This window comes from Pan troglodytes, chromosome 8, assembly GCF_028858775.2.
Source record: "Pan troglodytes isolate AG18354 chromosome 8, NHGRI_mPanTro3-v2.0_pri, whole genome shotgun sequence".
NCBI lineage: Eukaryota > Metazoa > Chordata > Mammalia > Primates > Hominidae > Pan > Pan troglodytes.
The window spans coordinates 72,576,203-72,598,565 of NC_072406.2; the positions used below are offsets into that span (position 1 = coordinate 72,576,203).

At 39.4% G+C, this 22,363-nt stretch overlaps 1 protein-coding gene across 38 annotated transcripts in view; it reads right to left on the bottom strand.

The window, feature by feature from the left end:
- Window positions 1-22,363, bottom strand: part of ANK3 (ankyrin 3) — a 714,446-nt gene that overhangs the window by 279,120 nt on the left and 412,963 nt on the right. Inside the window, exon 1 of one of the 38 annotated variants that reach the window (XM_054659643.2) lies at window positions 1,454-1,859. The exons of 36 other annotated variants lie outside the window; for them this stretch is intronic. In XM_054659643.2, the coding sequence (XP_054515618.2) occupies window positions 1,454-1,456 (3 nt within the window). In that variant the 5' untranslated portion in view covers window positions 1,457-1,859. Of the gene's footprint in view, window positions 1-1,171; window positions 1,413-1,453; window positions 1,860-22,363 lie in introns of those variants that run through there. One more of the 38 variants, XM_054659640.2, reaches the window with a different exon arrangement.

Genomic DNA, 22,363 nt, shown 5'->3' on the forward strand with positions numbered 1-22,363 from the left:
GAGACACACAGAATGTTTATAAAATCTCACTCGATTAAAATTTCATAATTGTACATATGCAATATTGCCACATTCCATAAAGGTCACGAAAGGTTAATATTTTCGCAAAAAATATTCTGTCTTTAAGAGTACAAAGATGAAAACTGAATCCATTTAAAATAAAGATAAAAATTGTAAGTTTTCCAAATTGCTTTTTGTAACACTGTGAAATGACAGCTGTTTTCTCAAAACCATTAGCATGTTTGTCCACCTGATATTAGAACAAGCAACAATGTCCTCATTTTTATGATGTCTCATTCTAGTCATTATGACTATTTCACTAAATGTTTAAACACAATATTCAGGAATCTAAGGTGTTCTCAGAGTTAGATACACTGATGTTAACTGTGTAACATCACACAGTTAGATGAAAGGATATAGGTAGAAACAAGAGATCACATGAACATTTTCAACCATACCATGATCTACATAGCATTAGGTGAATCCCTCAGAATCAAATACTTCAAAATTTCACAAACATAAAGCAAATATTTACTCCCTTTATCTACACAGTATCCCTTAAGGGGGAGATGGCTTACTATGCCAATTCTTTAAAATTATTAAACAAGATGACTTATTTATATCTATGTGCAATTCTATTAAGATGGAAATAAAATTACATTTTCCAACTTCTAATTACATCCTTCATCTACCATTTATATGAGTTTCAAAAATAAATTTTAATTCTATGTTTTCTCCCCAACTGTAAAATTTCATATTGCCCCTTGTAATTAATACATCAGAAAAAGCTGAATTTTAAAGCTGTTGGATTTCTCTTGAAAAAAGTGCAACCATATAAACCTTTTTATGCTCTTGGATTTACCAGGCTTTTCCTGCACTCCTAATCGCCCCCTGTCTTTTTGTATTTTGTTATGCATCCTCTTAAGGCAGGCCTTAGCTGAACTCACTCCAAATTACATCACAGGCAAAACATATCTAGAGTCCGGATCGGAACAAAACAGAAAGGACAGTCCATTGTCCCACACATATTTAACTCAAGTGATCCATAGTGCAAACAGGTTAATTTCCTTCCTACCCAGCAACAAACATTTTTTAAAAGGCACAACTATTCAGGGCAAAACAGAACTTCTATAAGGAAAGTACATTTCATTTAGAAGCTGTAAATGCTTACTTGTTCTGGGAAGCTCTCTCCCTCTTCCACTGCCATTCTCTGTGGCCAAGTAAGAAACCTGATAACTCAATTAGTTAACACTTTGGACAGAGCATCACATCTAAAAATATCTGCCTTCGGAAATGTAAAGGTTTCCCCCACTTCCTAGGAAGGAGGTAGGAGCTGGTCAGAAGCAACTAACTAGAGTATTTAAATGGGGGGTGGGCGGGGCAGACAAGAGTACAGAATCTTCCTGGGCCCTTATAAACAGCATAGTACCTCCCAGAATTCCCCACGACTTACCATATTGGCTCTGTGGATTTAGTCATGATATGTGGAATACCGAGAATAGCAGAGCAATCAGCTGGGGATTGTACCCTGGCTTTCTGGCTGCTTGGAATTACTCATGAGACCAGCTTTTGTCATTCTGCTTATCAGCACTTTCCTCTGTACTCACGCTACTCTGACATTCCTTCTAAAGACAATACCACCATTTTCTCCTCTGTCTTTCTGGAATCCAGTCAGGCTTGACTTTTATTATTGGGCTTTTTAAACTTTTAATTTCCTTCTCTGTATTAGCTTTTCTAATGAATATATGTCTGCGTAGACATGTATACCTACAGTTATATACACACACAGACACACATGCACACTCTGAGGGCATACTTTACTGCCGAGGACAGTTACTTTACTAAACCAATTTCCTTTTATCAAAGGGCAAATGCAACTGATGATCATCTTTTTAAAAATACAGCACTATGCCAAACTCATGTGTATAACCGGGTGGGAGAAAAAAACCAAACAACTCATTGAATACTTCCGATATATATATATATATATATATATATAATGTATGTGTGTGTGTATATATATATACACACACTATATATCTATGTGTGTGTGTATATATACTATATATGTATGTATATATAAACTATATATACATATATACACACACATGTACACACACATATACATACGCACACATATACACACATACATATATACACACACGTGTGTATATATACATATATACACACACATGCACGCACACATATACACACATACATATACACACACATACACACACATACATACACACACACATACATACAAACACACACACACACATACATGCATACACACACACACACAATATACTTTTTTTGTGTGTGTGTGTGAGACAGAGTCTCACTCTGTCACCCAGGCTGGAGTGCAGTGGCAGGATCTCGGCTCACTGCAATCTCCGCTTCCCTGGTTCAGGCAATTCTCCTGCCTTAGCCTCCTGAGAAGCTGGGACTACAGGGCCCACCACCATGTCTGGCTAATTTTTGTATTTTTAGTAAGGACGGGGTTTCACCATGTTGGTTGGCCAGGCTGGTCTCAAACTTCTGAGCTCAAATGATCTGCCCACCTCAGTCTCCCAAAGTGCTGGGATTACAGGCATGAGCCACTGTACCCGGCCCAGATAAATATTTTTTACTTAGCTTTTTTCAACTAATACAATTCAGCTTTTCAGATATGCAACACTTTAGGCAACTTTTTACTGTTCTCACACTTCAGATAACTTTCTACTGTTCTTACACAAGAATCAGAGCCCTAAAGAACCCATCATTATAACAACCTTCATTTATATTTTATTTAGTACAGTTCTAATCAATAGTTCTCTTAAACCTTTAAGGCTTGAAGGAACATGACCATGGTAGGCTCAATTAAGCTTCAGAAAGATCAGTGTGTAAGTCTATTCACTCAACACATAATTTACACAGAGACTACTAAGTGCCAGACATTATTCTAGGTACTGGGGTACAGTGGGGGAGGAAAAACAATGAATAAAACTGAGAAAATCCCTATTTTTTATGAAACTTATATACACTAGCAGATGTGGGAAGACAGATGATAAACCGTAAACATAATAAATAACTTGTTGAATATGTTCAAAGTGATAAATACTATGGGAATAAATAGAGCATGGAAGGGGGAATCATAAGTGTGTGTTTAGGAAATGGGTATATAGGCTTTAATAGTGGCAATAATGTCACAATAATGTAGATGGGGAGGATTTTATACAAAATATTATGTTGAACCATATGAAATTGCCATTTTTCTAGTTTAAAACCAAGCATATACCAGCAATTTTATGTGGATCAACATGATATATTATATCAGCTATTCATTATTATAATATCAGATATTATAATAACATCAAACATGTAAGGCACTATATTAATTTCTTTACATACATTATTTTAGTTCTCACAGCTATGTTGTGAAGCAATTTCTCTGTTTGTGAGAAAGAAGCTAGAGTTCAGAGAGATCAAGAACTTGCCAAGGTCAGCAACCAGTAAATAGGCAGTATTTATATCTAATTCTACATGATTCTAAAGATAAGGCCACACGCTGGCAGCAAATAGTAAATGTATGTCTTCTTGACTACCACAGTATTTTAAAATAAATTTGAATTAGCAAAACAATTTTGAGCAAAAACAACAAAGCTAGAGCTATCAGACTACCTGGCTTAAAAATATATTACAAAGCTATGTAATCAAAACAATCTGGTATTGGCCAAAAAAAAAAAAAAAAAAAAAAAAAAACCCAGACAATTTAGAACAATGGGACAGAATAGAAGGCCCGGAAAAAATCTGTGTGTCTAGTCAATCGAACTTTGGCAAGGGTGCCAAGAATGCACAATGGGGAAAGAATAGTCTCCTCAGTAAATGGTGCTGGGAAACCAGGATATCCACACGCAGAAAAATGAAATCAGATTTTATCTAACACTGTATACAAAAATTAACTCAAAATGGATTACAGGCTTAAATGTAAGACCCCAAACCACGAAACTATAGAAGAAAACACAAGGCAAAAGTTCTCATAACATTGATCTGGGCAATGATTTTTTGCATATGATGTCAAAAGCTCAGGCCACAAAAGCGAAAATTATTAAATGAGACTACATCAAACTAAAAAGCTTCTTCATAGTAAAGAAAACAATCAACGAAATGAACCAGCAACTTAGGATTCAGAAAAAATATTTGTGAACGATACATGTAATAAGAGGTTAATATCCAAAAAATATAATGAATTCATACAACTCAATAGCAAGAAATCAAACAACCCAATTTAAAAAATGGGCAAAGAACCTGAATAGACATTTTTCAAAAGTTGACTTCAGGAAGGCTGGTGTGTAAGTCTGGCCTTACAAATGACCAGCAGATATAGGAAATGGTGGTTGACATCACTAATTATCAGGGAAATGCAAATCAAAACCACAATGAGCTATGACCTCACACCACTTAGAATAGCTATTATTAAAAAAACAACAGATAATAAGTGTTGGTGAGGATGCAGAGAAAAGAGAACCCTGGTACACTGTTGATTGGAATGTAAATTGGTACAGCCATTAAGGAAAACAGTATGGAAGTTCACTGAAAAATTAAAAACAGAACTACCTTATGATTCAGCACCCCACTACTGGGTATATTGCCAAGGAAATAAAATCAGTACCTCAAAGAGATATTTGCACTCCTGTGTTTGGTGCAGCATTATTCATAATAGCCAAGACACAGAAAAGAACTAAATTGTCTGTTGACTAATGAATAAAATGTGATGTATATATATGTGTGTGTGTGTGCGTGTGTGTGTGTGTATATAATTAAATGCTATTTGATCATAAAGAGAGATAAATCCTGCCATTTGTGACCACATGGATGAACATGGAGGACATTATGCTAAGTGAAATTAGCCAGACACAGAAAGAAAAACATTGCATGATCCCATTTACATGAGGAATTGAAAAAAGTCAAGTCTATAGAAACAGAGAGTAGAAGGGCTAGGAGTAGAAGGGAAAATGAGAAGATGTTGGTCAAGCGGTACAAAGTTTCAGTTATGAAAAATGAATGAGTTCTGGAGACTTAATACACAGTAATGTGAATATAGTTAACCGTGCTTTATTATACTTGAAATTTGCTGGAAGGGTAGATCTTAATTGTTCAAAACACACACACACATACACACACACAGCAAAAAAATAACTATAAAAGGTGACAGATATTAATTAGCTTGACTGTGATTATTTTACAATGTATATGTTATCAAAACATTGGCTGGGGATGGTGGCTCATGCTTGTAATCCCAGCACTTTGGGAGGCTGAGGTGGGTGGATCACCTGAGGCCAGGAGTTCAAGACCAGCCTCGCCAACATAGCAAAACCCTGTCTCTACTAAAAATACAAAAATTAGCTGGGTGTGGTGGCGCGCACTTGTAATCCCAGCTACTCAGGAGGCTGAGGCAGAAGCATCACTTGAACCCCAGAGGCGGAGGTTGCAGTGAGCCGAGATTATGCCATCACACTCTAGCCTGGGTGACAGAGTGAGGCTCTGTCTCGAAAAAAAGAAAAAATTGAGTTATATACTTTAAATATATACAATTTTTGTTAATTTTTACCTTTATAAAGATGGAAAAAATATTGAAATTATTTGCCACTGTTTGAAAATTGAGAGACTGCACATCAAAATCTAGAGTTCCAGTTACAGGTTGTTCATTATTCACTGCCCCTCTCCTCTTTCCCACCCCTGCTTCATTCATTTATGTATACAATCACCATGCACAGGGTAGGCACTTAGTATGTGCTGGAAACTATGCTTTAGCAGGGAGGCCTGGAAAACCATCACCCTGCTTGCTCTGTGCCTGTTTCTCAATTGACATACAGTGAGGTGGAGCCAGTCCTCTCCGGAAAATAGCAAATCTGATCTGCCTGTGGCAGGCACAGTGGGTGGGGGAGATAGTCAGAAAGGGAAGAATTGCCATGAGTTGATGCTCTGGAGAAGGTGAGGCTGGCTTAAAAAGTCTTCACTATCCCCATGCCCGGCTTCACCCAATTGAGATCAAACCCTTCCATAAACTTCCAGGACACACCCCAAGCTCAGCTAACTTCCCTGAAGCTGCAGATTTTGTTCTGATGAAAATTGCTGCGTTTTTTGGTCTGTTCTTTATGTCTGTGTGGAGCACCTTTGCTTTATCAAAATGCTGAGGGCCAGGAGTCCAGGCCTGGGGGTCTGTCCCTCAGATCTTGTAGGCAGACCTTAGTTCCAGCAACAAAAACCAGAAAATAAGACGTCTGGCTCTAGGCAGGACATTCGTGTCCTCCTATCCACCGAGACCTCCCCTAGGAACTCGCTTGGGAGTTTAATCATGCTTACTGGCAAGATATTACTCTGCACATTTAATTTAGCCCTCTGCTATCAATTTCTTAATCTCTGTCTTTAGTGAGAAGAGACAGCAGTTGGTTATCGTCTTTTTAAACACTCCATGCTGTTACTGAGTCATTTCCCTCCCCACAGTCTTCCCCACTCCAGGATAAATAATCCCTACTCATTCAAACTTTCTGTGGTGCTCTTGAGAGAAAAACACTCTACAATTATACGAAATAAGAAGACTAATAATTCCCATAATTGTGTCTTTCAACCCACCCCCTGGCCAGGACATTTTGTTTCTCAAACTACTGTCACTCATCTCAAAGATACTGCAGCAGCAAAAGGAGACGGAGGCAGAAGCTGAATCCCCAAAGGGTGAGCCCAGGCAGATGGGGAGGCTGGTGGAGTCTGAGCTGGGACTCTCGTGGATGGACTGAAAGTGCCGCTTTCACAGTCGGATATGGCGTTAACATTTTCCATCTCATTTGATGACAATAATACGCCCTGCCTCAAGGAAAGTCAATATGTAAAAATACATTTTTTTTTCACAGAAAATAAACTGAAGAAATCACATAACCTCAGAGCTCATTTAACTGAACCCCTTCCCTTTTAATTATTTCAATGGTTTTTGGAGTAAAGGTGGTTTTTGGTTACATTGGTAAGCTATTTAGAGGTGGTTTCTGAGATTTTGGTGCACCCATCAGCCAAGCAGTATACAGTGTACCCAATTTGTAGTCTTTCCTCTCTCACTCCCTCTCAACCTTCCCCGTTGAGTCCCCAAAGTCCATTGTATCACCCTTATGCCTTTGTGTCCAGCATAGCTTAGCTCTCACTTATAAGTGAGAACATTTGATACTTGGTTTTCCATTCTTGAGTTACTTCACTTACAATAATGGCCTCTACCTTCATCCAAGTTGCTGCAAAAGACATTATTTCACTTCTTTTTATGGCTGAGTAGTATTCCACGGTGTATGTGCATATTTATATATATATCTTTATCCACTTGTTGGCCGATGGACATTTAGGTTGGTTCCATATCTTTGCAATTGTGAATTGTGCTGATGTAAACACGTGTGTGCATGTCTTTTTCATATAATGCCTTCTTTTCCTTTGGGTAGATACCCAGTAGTGGGATCGTTGGATTGAATGATAGTTCTACTTTTAGTTCTTTAAGGAATCTCCATACTGTTTTCCATAGTGGTTGTATTAATTTACATTCCCACCAGCAGTGTAAAAGTGTTGAACCTCATCATTTTTGAGATGAAGAAACAAAAGCCCAGAGTGATTGCATGATGGCATATTGTGAGTTGATATTGCTGTGTCTAGAATTCATAACTGTATTCCGTGAACAAGCATAAAGACTTAGGGTATTTATGAATGGTCCTCCTGCCCTGGCCTCCCGAGTAGTAGGTGTGAGCTACCACATCCATCTAATTTTTGAAATTTTTTGTATAGACAGGGTCTATGTTGCCTAGACTGGTCTCAAACTTCTGGCCTCAAGTGATCCACCCCCCTCAGGCTCCCAAAGAGCTGGGATTTAGGCATGAGCCACTATGCTCTGCCCAGCTTTTACATTTTTAAATGGTTGAAAAAAATCAAAAGAAGAAAAATATTCTAACATGTGAAAATCATATGCCATTCAAATTTCAGTGTTCACAAATAAAGTTCTATTGAAACACAGCAATGGTCATTTGTTTACAAATTGTCTATGACTGCTGTCATACTACAATGACAGAGTTAGCAGTTGTCAGAGACTGTTTGGCCAACAAAACCTAAAATATTGCTCACCTTTTCAGAGAAAGTTTTCTGACCACTGATCTAGAACCAGGAGTTTGGCAGTCGTGGCCTCATGATATAGTTGTAAACTTTTTGTTATTTTTTTATAGAGACAGAGTCCCAGTCTGTCACCCAGGCCAGAGCGCAATGGCATGATCATAGCTCACCACAGCCTCATCCTCCAGGGCTCAAGCAACTCTCCCACCTCAGCCTCCTAAGTAGCTGGGAATACAGGTGTGTGCCACTATGCCTGGCTATTTTTTTTTTTTTAATTTTTAGTAGAGATGAGGTCTTGCTAAGTTGCCCAGGCTGGTCTCAAACTCTTGAGCTCAAGCAATCCTCCTGCCTTGGCCTCCCAAAGTGCTGGGATTATAGACACAAGCTTCTATGTTTGGCCTATGATGTACTTTTAAATGAAAGGCTGTGGACTCCCATGAACCTAGAATGCTGTGTGATCCTGAGATTGAAAAAATGGTAGAAACCACACATGCCCCAGAAGAGTCCACTTACCCATTAGCTTTATATGACCAAAAAAAACCCTACTATCTTTTCATGTAATAATTTAAAGCATTAATATCCTCTCTAGCCACTCTTTGTGTGTCACACATGAAACGCTGAGCCCCAGGACCTGGATTCTATATAATTTGCTCTGTTCAATATTCAGTAAAACTATGAAATGCTTTTTAAAAAAGAAAATGTGACAACAGCATTTATATCACTGATGTGACTCCTGAAAACTTGTAGTAACAAAATGTGCCCTTTTTCTTGTTTTCTCCCTTCTTTCAAACTAAGGCCATGACACAGACATTATTCAAAGGAACACATGGAAAAAGCAGCTCATTGAGCCTGTAAGAGGGCAAATGATCTAATCTACAAGGAAGCTTTTAAGCAGCCAATTAATCTAGATTGACTGTATTCAATATTTCCTATGATCTTCATTAGAACATATTCTACTTTCCTTTATCAGCCAAGATAACAGATAAGACAAAGGATAAAAGAAAAGTTTAGAGACCCAGTTTTGACAGGAGACCCTTGACTTTGGAGGGAATCTGGCTTTTTTTTTTTTTTTTTTTGAGATGGAGTCTCGTTCTGTTGCCCAGGCTGGAGTGTCGTGGCATGATCTCGGCTCACTGCAACCTCCGCCTTTCAGCCTCCCGAGTAGCTGGGACTACAGGCGTGCACCAGCATGCCTGGCTAATTTTTATAATTTTAGTAGAGATGGGGTTTCTCCAGGTTGGCAAGGCTGGTCTCGAACTCCTGATGTCAGGTGATCTGCCTGCCTCGGCCTCCCAAATTGCTGGGATTACAGACGTGAACCACTGTGCCTGGCCGGAATCTGGTGTTGGATGTCTGTTGTTGGGACCATGAGGTCAAGGACTCAACAGGCTGAGGGAGGGGAGGAGGGAAAGTGGTTAGGGAAGCTGTTTCCAACTGCATTTTCTCTCCCATCCCTCAGGTCCTCAGCCCCTACCATCCAAAACCCAGCGATACACTGTCTAGGCAGGGGCACATGACAGTTACCTTGGAGGTTGCTTTTACTAATATGACTGATTCTAAGGTGGGAATCACCACTTTACTGAGCCCCCAGGAGGCCTGGTTTATCCCTAATAGAAAGCAGTCATAACTCCCCTGGCATTGGATGCCTGGGGGAACTTTTGCTTCGGGTGCTGTTTTTCCCACTGAGTTCACAGCTTCCTACTCACATTTCCCTCAAAATCTTGTAATCCAGGAGAATTCGAATAGTTGAATTCACACATCCTATCCTGCTCCCCTTCCTTAACTTTTGCAAATGGCCCTAGATGCAAATGAGGCCAATAGAAATAAGAAAAGATACAAAAGAATAAATCATGTGCAATAATAATGCCTTCAGGACTTCATACGTGTGTTGACACCTGCACACTTTACAGCTAAGACATAAAAGGTGCTGTCCCTTAATGATGAAAGCATGCTGATTTTTATAAGCCCAAATCACATTAGGAAAGCCACTTTATTTCTTGACGATCAAACTGTGCTCAGTGTAGCCTGAAGAAACACAATGATGAGATATTTCTTCATTATTTCATATGCACTTGAATATATAAATGTGAAGCATGCAAAACTCACAATTGATTATGAAATGATTACTTTTTTCCTCTTCTCTGAGGGGCTCCACTGAATGATAATATTCTTAGCTAGATGAACTTGACTACGTTCGTTTCTGCTGTCATGCATAATAAGGGCTTGGAGGATTTTGAAAATGTAATGAACTCTGTGGGGTTTGATTAGCTGAAGAACAAGACCTTTAAAGATGATGAGCTTACAGTTGTGCATTTGACATTGACACATTACTCCAGGGGGGTGTTCTGAAACTATGACACCAACACACATCTCTGGAGATGAATAAGGAGGTTGGAATAACTTGCAATAGGTAGTTTTGTCTGCAGTTTGAAAATTAACATACTCTGTTTAAAATACTTGTGATTAAGGAAAAAACAGCTGTAGAAATATACCAATCCCTTTAAAAATTATCTATTTAAAGCATCAGAAAAAACAAACAAAAACAAAGGTAAGAAACAAAGGAATAAGAGTTACATATGCAAAATCAATCATCCCAGAATCAAGCATTTAGCAGTTTTATAACTGGCATTTTATCAGGCATATATCAGTGAAATCAATATCTTTTCTTTTCTTTTTTCTTTTTTTTTTTGTTTTGAGACAGGATCTCACTCTGTTGCCCAGGCTAGAGTGCAGTTGTGTGATCATAGCTCACTGTAACCTCAAACTCTTGGACTCAAGTAATCTTCCTGCTTCAGCTTCCCAAATGGCTAGGAGTACAGTTATGTGCCACTATACCCAGCTAATTTTTTATTTTTTGTAGAGATGGGGTCTAGCTATGTTGCCCAGGTTGGTCTCAAACTCCTGATCTCAAGAGATCCTCCTGCCTCGGCCTCCCAGAGTGGTGGGAATATAGGTTTGAGCCACTGTGCCATACTGCAGTTTTTTAAAAAGTCATTTCATGAGCAAAACAGATACACATGTGCACACTCACCCCCAGGTTTCCAGGAATCTTCAATAATTATTTGATTCTAATTGCAGTGCTTTTATTCCAAGTTTTATTTATGGATGACAGATCTTCATCCACAAATAAAAGGAACAAACTTAGATCCTATTTCCAAGCACTGCTTTTGTAATAAACAAATACTCACACGCATTTATTATATGAATGAAAAGCACTATTATTCCAGAAAATTGTTCTTTGGACAAAATTATGCATGATTTGAATACATGAGAAAAAAGAGTAAATAATAGTTTAATGCAAGGAACTAAAAATGCATGTATTAACAAAAGTTCAGGAGATAGGAAGAGAACAAATTAATAAATCAATGTGACAGTGCATTAAGAAGAAAATTTGGACTTAGGAGCCGTAATGCCTATGCCAGACAGATCTGCAATCAATTCTAACACAAGTAACTCCCAATGTCTAAAATGTGTAGAAATAATATAATTATTGAAGTTACCTCCTCCTTTCTACTGAAATAATTTTTTTCCCAGAAATTCAAAAAGGAGGTAGAACTAAATATCTTCATTCATCACTCCTCTCTGCAATGTCCTTTTCTTCAACTCTATAAATCAAAAGGTCAAGTGGAGCAAGTCACATGACGGTCCACTACTCTGCAGAAAGGACTGGTGTATGTCATGTGTTTCGTTTTAAGGGAGAGAACACTTAATGACTACAGCCTGCATTCCAGCCACCTTTAATCTCTCTCAGGCAAAGGATGAAGGGGGATTGGGGAGGAGTAGTCAGTTATCAGAGATAGGAAACAAAAAGAACTTCTCTCATTAAAATGCCAGACTTAGTGGAGAAAAACCATCTTCTGGTGGTGGTTGTTCAATTACAAAGACTTGTGGAAGTGTCCCTCTGTCTGCTTCTTTATCCCCTAAACCATATTAGAGGGCTGTTGGCTACTGGGTCAAAATAACATGCAATGAAACAGCACACAGATGAATGAAGAAGCAAGGAATGAAACTTTGTCCTCAGATGGGTACTGCCGAACTAGCCATCAAGAAAGGGCTGTTCAAACCTCCTAGGCTGTTATGTGTAGCCCAAACCTTCTGAATATTCCCAAGTCAAACCACTGAAATGTAACCCTACTTTGCTACACTAAATACTAAATGATTAGTGAGTTCCTCACATTCAGTCAATTAACTAAATAGTAACTAAGTAATTGGGTATATGGAAGCCAAAAAAAAAAAAAAAAAGAGAGAGAGAGAATAGTCCTAGTTCCTTCTAGAAAATTTTACTCCAATTGGGAGAATGGGGGAAGAATACTTACCTGTTTTCTTTTTATACCTGACCAAATTCTCTGGTCTGGTCTCACCTAGTACATCTCCCCTCTGCCTCTAATTTATGCTCCAGACACACTGACTTCTTATATATTCCTCCTAAAGGCAATTGTATTCCTCCCTCAGAGAATTTGAATTTGCAGTTCCCTCCACCTGGAATGCTGTCTTCCTCCAGATCTTTCAAGGCTGCTTTCTTCTTATCAATAGGTCACAGAATATGTATTGCCTCCTGAGAGGGGCTTTTCCTGGCCACTCAATCTAAAGTAGGTCTGAAATCACTACCATATCACCCTTATTTTCCAGGTAATACCATTTAATCAATTTCTCACTTATTACTGGTTCATAGTTTGTTTCCTACTTCCCTCCAGCCCTGTAGAATTTTAGTTCTTAAAAGCAGGACTTTTGTCCATCTTGTGAACAGTACCAGGAACATAGTAGATGCTCAATTAATATTTAGATGAATGTGAGCAAGCAGAATTCAGAGTTTGCGGGCAGGAATAAAACAGGATAGACTTGAGCTGGTTTTTGAGAGTAGTTAAAATTGCTAAAGAAAGATAAACATATCCTAGGCCAAGGGAAGAAGTCAAGCAAAATGAGTTCTGGAAGAATTCTCCATGGGAGCAGCTTCAGGGAAGGAAGAGAAGAAAACCAACAATTACTGAGCCCCAGTTCTGAGCCCAGTGCTGGGCTGGGTGCCTGAATGTCACAGCTAGAAATAAAAAATCTCCTTATCCACATAAAGAGGCCTGATGGATGGTGACTGGCACAGGGCTTGGCACAGTGAAAGCTCTTGATAAATGTCTGTTGAATGCTAGAAATGTCTGCTCCTTATTGATGTGTTTACTGATGATCCAGAGAGGTAGACATGACACATGGTCTGTTCCTACCTTAAAGGGGTTTGGCATGGTGGACACAGTCCTCTTACCTATGGACATTGTCAAGTCATAGCAATTCTGTCTTGCCTTCCAACTATCAAACATTGAATCTTAGGCCTAGATGGGACCTCACAGTCAGTGGGACCCAATTTTCCTGATAATGAACCCATACAGGAAAAACAGCTTGTTCAAAGTCACACAGCTTGTTAACAGGTTTCGCATCTCCCTTAATTACAATCTTTATTAGGGTTAAAAAAAGCTAATTAATTTCCAATATTCACAAATAGAGAGATTTTATGAGTTCAGATTTTTGCCCCTTCTTTCAAAAATCAGATGTTTTAAGCAAAGCTAAGCCTTCCTTTCCATGTAGCAACAACTGGCTGCATCAGAGCCACAGCTATGGCCTAGAGCTGGGCATTTTCTCTGCAGTTTGCTCTAGTTCTCCCTAGCCTTGTCTTGGTAAACAGTGGACTTTGCAGTTCCATGATTGAGAGCCATCAAGAGGCCAAATTGAAGACACCTGGGGCCTCCCCAGTGTGCAAAATAGGGTGGTGCTCTTGCTGGGAAGGCCAGTCCCGGTAGCTATGATTAATCTTTAGGGACAGGTGTCCTCTTCACCTTTGCTCCTTTTTCACAGAGCACAATACCTGAGATATGTCTGCAGAACTGACCAGAACAGAACTGAGCACGTCTAGTCTGGAATGGCGCTTACTCCCAGGGCCCTGCGGATAACATGAGCTGCAACTTTGTTAGGGTCAACACCACTGTCAAAGAGATATCCTCAAGAGAGTTTGGAGATTCAATCAAAGTTAAAGGAAGCCAGTAAATTCTGAGTAATATATAAGTCACGGGAAAAGGAATAAGCATATTTATGAGAACCATGTGAATGTAATATTGTAAAATATAATTGAGACTGAAAAAAAAAGAGCCTCACTTGACTCAAGTATGTGCAGAGAGTAAGGAAAAAGTGCTGACTTCATGGTATCATTAGTTTGTCTTTCCTGCAGGAAAGGATGAGCTGGAATATATAGATCTTCTGCTGTCCACAGCTTATCTCTTTGCCTGTCCTCCAGGGCCACTCATTTCCTCCTTAACTTCAGTCATCAATCACTCTATTTTCTTGAATCTTCAGTTGGTCTTTTCCTGAACTTGGCTCTCCTGCAACTACCAGCGCTTTCATAAAATATTCTTTTCTCCAGTTTCAAACCAAGTTCATTAAACTCAGCTACCCTAACATCCTCGATATTTACAGAAATGTTTAGCAAAAACAAAAAGTCCCAAATGAAACACAAGAATAAATAGTCCAACAGTTGACATTGAACAAAGTTTATAAATCACCTCTAATTGATGACAGTATCTCATCTGTAACCTTGTCAGATTTATCCTGAATATCTCAGCTAAAAAAAATAGCACCTCCAGCCTGCATCACCCATTACCCTTGTCCCTGCCTCTGTTTTGTTTTTGCTTTTTTTTTTTTTTTTTTTTTTGCTTACTGGCTCTTATCTCTATCTGAACTTATATGTAGCTTTAGTAGTTTATTCTCCATCTCCCTGCTAGAGTGTGCACTCTTCTAAGACAAAAAGTTACCTATTGGTTACTGTGGTATTCAGTAAATATTTTTTTGAGTGACTGAATAAATAACATTTACTACAGTGGTGATTCTGATTAGGAGGATATTTTGAGAGAATCAAGTTAAAAAGCAAAAATTTTCAAAAGTCTTAGCTTTCATCAAGTGATGTCCAGTTACTGTTTTCAGTGTAGACAGAAATGCATAATGCTAATGCTATTAACTGAACACGGACAATATATTCCAGGCACTGCACTAAGCATTTTGCGTTCATTTTCCCAGTTAATTTTCACCATACTGTAAAAAGTCATTGTTATTCATTTTATAAGCAAATCACTCAAGGGCTCTTTACTACTGTGTTATACTGGAGAGAGCTTGCAGAACATTAATCTCAACAGGAGTTAACCAAATTAACCCTTAAAATAGCAATTTTTTGATTATGTTATGTAAATAGAGCCAGGTCTAGGCCAGACAGGAAATGCAAATGAGGTCACACTTCTGGGAATCTGTGTTATATGAGTAGTACATGACTCATCTGGAAAGAGAATAAGCGTATTTCTGTGGAACAATCCCATGAATATACAACTGTAAAAGCATAATTGGGACTGAAAACATGAGCTTCACTTTCATCAAATGGGGAAAATTTTATGCAGAAAGTGTAGACCCTGATGAGTGAAGGTACAAACTCCATTCGAGGAGGACAGCACACACCTGGCTCAAGTTGACAGGTGCAAGAATGTGGATCTTCTAATAGTTCAAGAAAGGCTGTAAATCTGGATGTTTTAAAATGCCACTCTCCAGTTATTATATATTGGCAACTAATTTAAAAAAACTGGACAAAAACTATGAAGGGCAGATCTAAAAGGAAAACACTTGTGTTCTGGATCTCAGAGTTAAGTTAAAATTCACATGATTTTAAGTCTAAAGGTAAAGTTCTTATGTTGGCTTAGACTTCTGATACCACACAATTATAGAAATGTAGACAAATGATGATATCTTTCACTTTCTCATGGTGCTTTACATTAGAGTGGAATTTTCCAGTTTACGCAGCCCATTATCCACCCTTTTATTCTTTCCTAGTGTGGCTTAGCACTATATAGGATGGTAGGGGCTGAAAGAGGGTCCAGATGAGTTTAAAACAGTCAGAACTGTAGGGCCAGAGATAGAGGGTGTAAGTGCATAAATAAGTAGTAGCTATGAGTTCTTCCTCTGATAAACAGAATGGATTCCCAACTTGACATTGTTTTTATATTTCCTAGAATATTAGGTTTTTATGTAAATTCTTCTTGAAAGTATTTTTATATTACTGTGTTTCAAGGTCTATGTAACTTTCACTGAGGTGTGCAAATGAAATCCACAGTAGATCACTGGTTAAATCCAGTAAATGCAATGACCCTTCCAAGAACCCAAGAAGAAGTTGGGCATAGAACCCAGCCAGAGCTCACTAAGGTTGCAATGATTCAAGCACTTACCAACTAAAAAGTAAAAACAGGTCCAGAATCACTGATTCTGCCAAAAGAGCTGTTAGAAATGAGTCATTTATTGAAATACAAACAATTAAAATGGAAATGACTTAGGAAATTGTCTAACCTATCCACCTGTTACTGTGGAGAGAATGTTTTGGTAAAATTTAATCTGAAGATTTAGCTTCACTTGTTTAATTTTTTTTCCACAGGATTTGGGAAGGTTCAAAATATATATATATACTGCCACTCTCTCTAACTTCTTCCTCATCTCAGCAATTCATGGCAGATTTACTGTGCCAGGAGTGAGCTGGCCCCATTTGCTACCATTCTCTTCCCAACCAGCATGTTAAGGATTTATTTTAAGTGTTCCAGCGAGATTCTGCCAGCAGATATTATGAGCGATAAGGTGATAATTCAGTGTATTCTGATGGTTATATTTCAGGAGTGTTTGAAATCTCCTCAGCTTTTACTCTATGTGCTAAGGTGGGCTAATTGCAATGGAAATAATCACGAAAAATGCTTTTGGCTCAGCAGACCGCATTTCCAGAGACTCAGGGCTCCCTCAACATCAAAAACCTGCTAAAATCAAGGTTCCCCTGTGCCACAGCTTCTGTGGAGAGAGACAGGGAGGACTTGAGAACTCCATACAACTTGGTGAGCTATGAGGACATGCTTGTTAATCCTTGGATTCTCCTAATCTGCCATCAAAGGCAGGCTCTGGGGCAGCCTGGTGCTCGCCCTGTGAAAAACTGTTCAAGTAAGCAGAGACAGAACAAGAAATGCTAGGTAAATGTATGACACCTTAGCAAACTAGATGCCCTCACACAAACAAAAAAGCAGGAAGTCTCATGGTTCCCTATGTTAAAAGTCAGGTTAGGGGCTGACTACTTGGGTTTAAAGTTTGCTTGGCTCCTTCCTAGCTCTTAATCTTGGGCTAGTTACTCAGCTTCTTTTCATCTTCTGGAGTTACTTCTCACTTTTTTCATCTTAAAAATGAGCATAATAACAGTTTTATTTGACAAGGTTTCTACAAGGAATAATTTAATATAATAAATGTAATATATACAATGAGGTTAATTAATGTATATAAAGTAGGCACTCAACAAATATTAGTTGTAATTTCCATTGTTATTGTTTACAAAAAGGAAGAGAATGTGGTTTTATAATTGTCCTTTTAGAGACACTGCAACCCTGTCTCGCATATGCATATATCATAAGTATAGTTTAACCATCCATATTCCATATGTTTTTATTTTTATTTTTTTTTATTGAGATGGAGTCTTGCTCTGTCACCCAGGCTGGAGTGCAGTGGCACGATCTCGGCTCACTGCAAGCTTCGCCTCCCAGGTTCACGCCATTCTCCTGCCTCAGCCTCCCGAGTAGCTGGACTACAGGCGCCCCCTACCACGCCCAGCTAATTTTTTGTATTTTTAGTAGAGATGGGGTTTCACCGTGTTAGCCAGGATGGTCTCGATCTCCTGACCTCGTGATCCGCCCACCTCAGCCTCCCAAAGTGCTGGGATTACAGGCGTGAGCCACCGTGCCTGGCCCCATATTCCATATATTGTATGGACTTGGATTTGCACACGGCAAGGGCAAATTCCATCCATATACATGCATACTAACTTTTATTGAATACCTGATAGGTTTCAAGTACTTTGTATACTCAGAGTCCTACTCAGATGCCCAGGCTGGAGTACAGTGGTGCGATGTCTGCCTCCTGGGTTCAAGTGATTCTTGTGTCTCAGCCTACTGAGTAGCTGGGATTACAGGTATGCACCACTGCACCTGGCTAATTTTTACATTTTTAGTAGAGACAGGGTTTTGCCACGATAGCCAGACTGGGCTCGAACTTCTGGCCTCAAGCTATCCCTGGCTTTGGCTTCCTAAAGTGCTGGGATTACAGGCATGAGCCACTGTGCCCGGCCCCTACTTGGACGACTTTTTAAACTCCCTTGTGTCCCCCATCCTCCTTAGCCTGCTTGATTTGTTCTCATAGCACTTAGCACCTTCTATTACATCTCATAACTTACTTTTGTATATATCTATTTTTAAAAAATCACTAAATATATGAAATTTGACTTAATGCCCATAGCATGTCTATAAAGTAAGTATTATTATCTCCATCTGACAAATGAGCAAACCAAGGTCAGAAAAGTTGCCTGAAATAACATCATCAGATATATGATGAGTTGTAGCTATGGCCCCAAACATCAACTCATGAGATAATTTTTTTTTTTTTTTTTTTTGAGACGGAGTCTCGCTCTGTCACCCAGGCTGGAGTGCAGTGGTGCGATCTCGGCTCACTGTAAGCTCCACCTCGCGGGTTCATGCTATTCTCCTGCCTCAGCCTCCCGAGTAGCTGGGAATACAGGCACCTGCCACCACGCCCAGCTAATTTTTTTTGTATTTTTTAGTAGAGACGGGGTTTCACTACGTTAGCCAGGATGGTCTCGATCTCCTGACCTCGTAATCAGCCCGCCTCGGCCTTCATGAGAGAATTTTGACATATTCATAAGATTATAAAAAAATACACAAATGCTCCAAAGAAATGCCATTTACTATGCACAATTTATAGAAATGGTTTATTTTGGGTTATCTGTACCTATTTCATAATTTTTAAAATTTTAAGTTCTGGGATACATGTGCAGGATGTGCAGGTTTGTTATATAGGTAAATGTGTGCCATGGTGGTTTGCTGCACTTATCAACCCATCACCTAGTTATTAAGCCTGGCATGCATTAGCTATTTATCCTGATACTAGTTCATATATTTAAATAATAGTTTTTCCATTATCTACTCAACACTCAGCTTTATAAACATTTCCTAGAGTGCCCTTCTTAACAGTTCACAGTGCATTTTCACTTAGACTATACAACCAATAATACATCCTTCCAAAAATTTAATAGATTAAAATTTGAATTTCCAAGATCAGACTCTCAAATCAATGGCTGTAGATAACGGGATCGACTTTACCTCACAAGCCAAAACCAACAGAGCTCTGACTTACTGAACATCCTTCATGACCACATACAAATTGACTCAAAGCAAAATTCAATTGTAATATACCAGACCAGGTAGTCTTAATGTCACAGGATTTAGTGGTTCTCTGAACTCTGGGAAGCAGAGTGCAAATTGCTTTTGTGTTTCTGCATGAGGCCATTGGGGAGAGGAGGGGGGATCATAATTCAACAAATTAAGAACCATCACTCCAGAACACCAAGAAGAAAAGGTCACTTCCTCGCCACCCTGCCCCCTTTCAAAACATTATCTCTTTTTTTAAATCTCCCTCTTCATGTTATGACACAAAACATCATCTCTTTTTTTTTTTTTTTTTTTTTTTTTTGAGACGGAGTCTCGCTCTGTCGCCCAGGCTGGAGTGCAGTGGCGCGATCTCGGCTCACTGCAAGCTCCGCTTCCCGGGTTCACGCCATTCTCCTGCCTCAGCCTCCCGAGTAGCTGGGACTACAGGCGCCCGCTACCACGCCCGGCTAATTTTTTGTATTTTTAGTAGAGACGGGGTTTCACCGTGTTAGCCAGGATGGTCTCGATCTCCTGACCTCGTGATCCGCCCGCCTCGGCCTCCCAAAGTGCAAAAAATGCTGATAGTGATAGGATACTTAAATAACTGGATTAGAAAATTGCCAAATGCTATGATAATTTATGGAAGAAAACTTTCCTGAATCTAAGAAACACTGACAATTTCCCCCAAGTGCCCGGTGGCATTTTAGGTTGCTGTGATCCTAAGTATGAATCCATTTGATGCCACTGAATTCTGAAGAACTCTTCACTAATCAGCAGCGCCTTGCAGAGCCTAATGTACTTGGTAATGAAGACTTGCACTCTTGCTTGTTCACTACAGAAGACTGATGAGCTGGCATTGTTATTGCAAATGATTACTAATTACTTCAAAATATTGCTGGACTGTAAATTCTTGCCTTTGAAAAAAAAACACTGTTCACAGGCTGCTATAACAGACACTTGCAAAGGGCAAAGGGATGGTTCTAGTTCCAAGGCTTTGTTATGTTTTATTTCATTTGATCATCACTAGTACCTGAGATGTAAGGTACTCTGGGCAGGTTTGTTATTATTATCCTTCTTTAATAGGCCAGGAAACCAATGCTCATAGAGATAAAAAACCTTTCCCCAAACAGGTAGTTGCACTAGAACTAGGCCTTTTAATTTCTAACTTGTGCTCATTAACGTAGTCTCCCATCATGACAACAGTAATAAGACAACACGACAAATGCCAGCCTGGGGAAAAACAACTGGATAGTAAGATAGAATTTGTTATAAAGAAATATATCGTCTATTCTGTACCCAATATTTACTATTTAAGCACATATTTTGCCAGTCCCCAAGATGCTTTAAAACACACCCATTTATTGATTCAACAAGTACCTAATGATCACTCACTGGGCACCAGGCACTACACTCCATGTTAGGGATTCAAGGAATGAAACCTTGCCTCCACCCACAGGTAACTAGCAAAGTGTTTAGAAACAGGTATGCTGTGAAGACTTCTTTCTCTACTCGGCCACAAAAATCTAACAAAATGTAAAAAAAATGTTACAGTATATTGATTGGCCTAAAAGTTCTATCTCTATCTTGCCCATAAACCATGCCTCTTCACCACTGATTATGACTACTTATAACCTAAATACTCCCTGTTATCTCTTTCCCTAGTCACCCCAACTTTCCCCATGACATTCCAGACAAGAGTTTCTCAAACTGGTACTCCAGAGGAATTCCTGGAGAAAAGAGACACCAGTTTCCCTCAGCCTTCTATGTCCCTTCTTCATATAGATCATGTCTAACTAAGCTAGGCTGTCCTTCCTTGAATGCCTTAAAACTTGTTTCTCCTCAGTTCCAACCACTTTCTTTCCTGGATTAGAAGGAGCTGGGCCTGTGCCTAACTTGTGGCAGCAGCCCTACTACCACCTACAATTTCTCTTTTGGAGTAACTTGGAACCATTTGCTTGACTTTGTCTCAAATCTTCCATGTGCTTTGTCCATGATGGGTACCTTAAGGAATAGAAATGCAAGGCTGGATAAAGGAGGGAGCTCACAGCTCCAGCTCTCTCTGGTCTTGTATTCAAAAAAGCACCATGGGCCTGGTATGGTGGCTCCTGCCTCTAATCCCAGCATTTTGGGAGGCCTAGGCAGGTGAATCACTTGAGGCCAGGAGGTGGAGACCTGCCTGGCCAACATGGTGAAACCCTGTCTCTACTAAAAATACAAAAAATTAGCCGGGCATGGTGGCACATGCCTGTAATCCCAAATACTCAGGAGGCGGAGGCGGGCATGAGAATCGGTTGAACCTAGGAGGTGAAGGTTGCAGTGAGCTGAGATTGTGCTACTGCACTCCAGCCTGGGCAACAGACTGAGACTCCATCTCAAAAACAAACAAAGCAATATGTTTGAAGGCCCGCTGTGTGCAGAGCACAGGAATTGTCTTGGTGGTTACAGAAATCTGAAGGGAACACACAGAGCATGGCACCACCTATAGAATGACTTCCCCATCTATTTTGGATGGGATAGTTCCAGTTGAGAGAAAAGGTTTGTTTGGTGCACACCAGTATAAAATACCACCAAACAGGGTGTTCTCAATCTGTGGAATACAATCCCTCCCTTCTCCACCACCCCATTTGCAAGAGTGACTTCATGCAGCAGTGATTCAGACTCTACTGGGTATGTGTGGGGTGACAAAATCCTCCCAGCAAGCTCTGTCACAAAGTCCCCCAGTCTGGTTGAAAATCACTATTACAGAGAAACTTTCTAAGCTTCCTTAGTAAAATCAGGACAAAAAGGTATACCTTCCAATTACAATGATGCTATTTTGAACATTAAAAGTGGAAGGTGTTATACAAACATAATAATGATGCTATATAAAATCATAGTTGGCTGGGCATGGTGGCTCACACCTGTAATCCCAGCAATTTGGGAGTCTGAGGCAGGAAGATCACTTGAGCTGGGAGTTTGAGACCAGCCTGGCAGCATGAGACCCTCTTCTC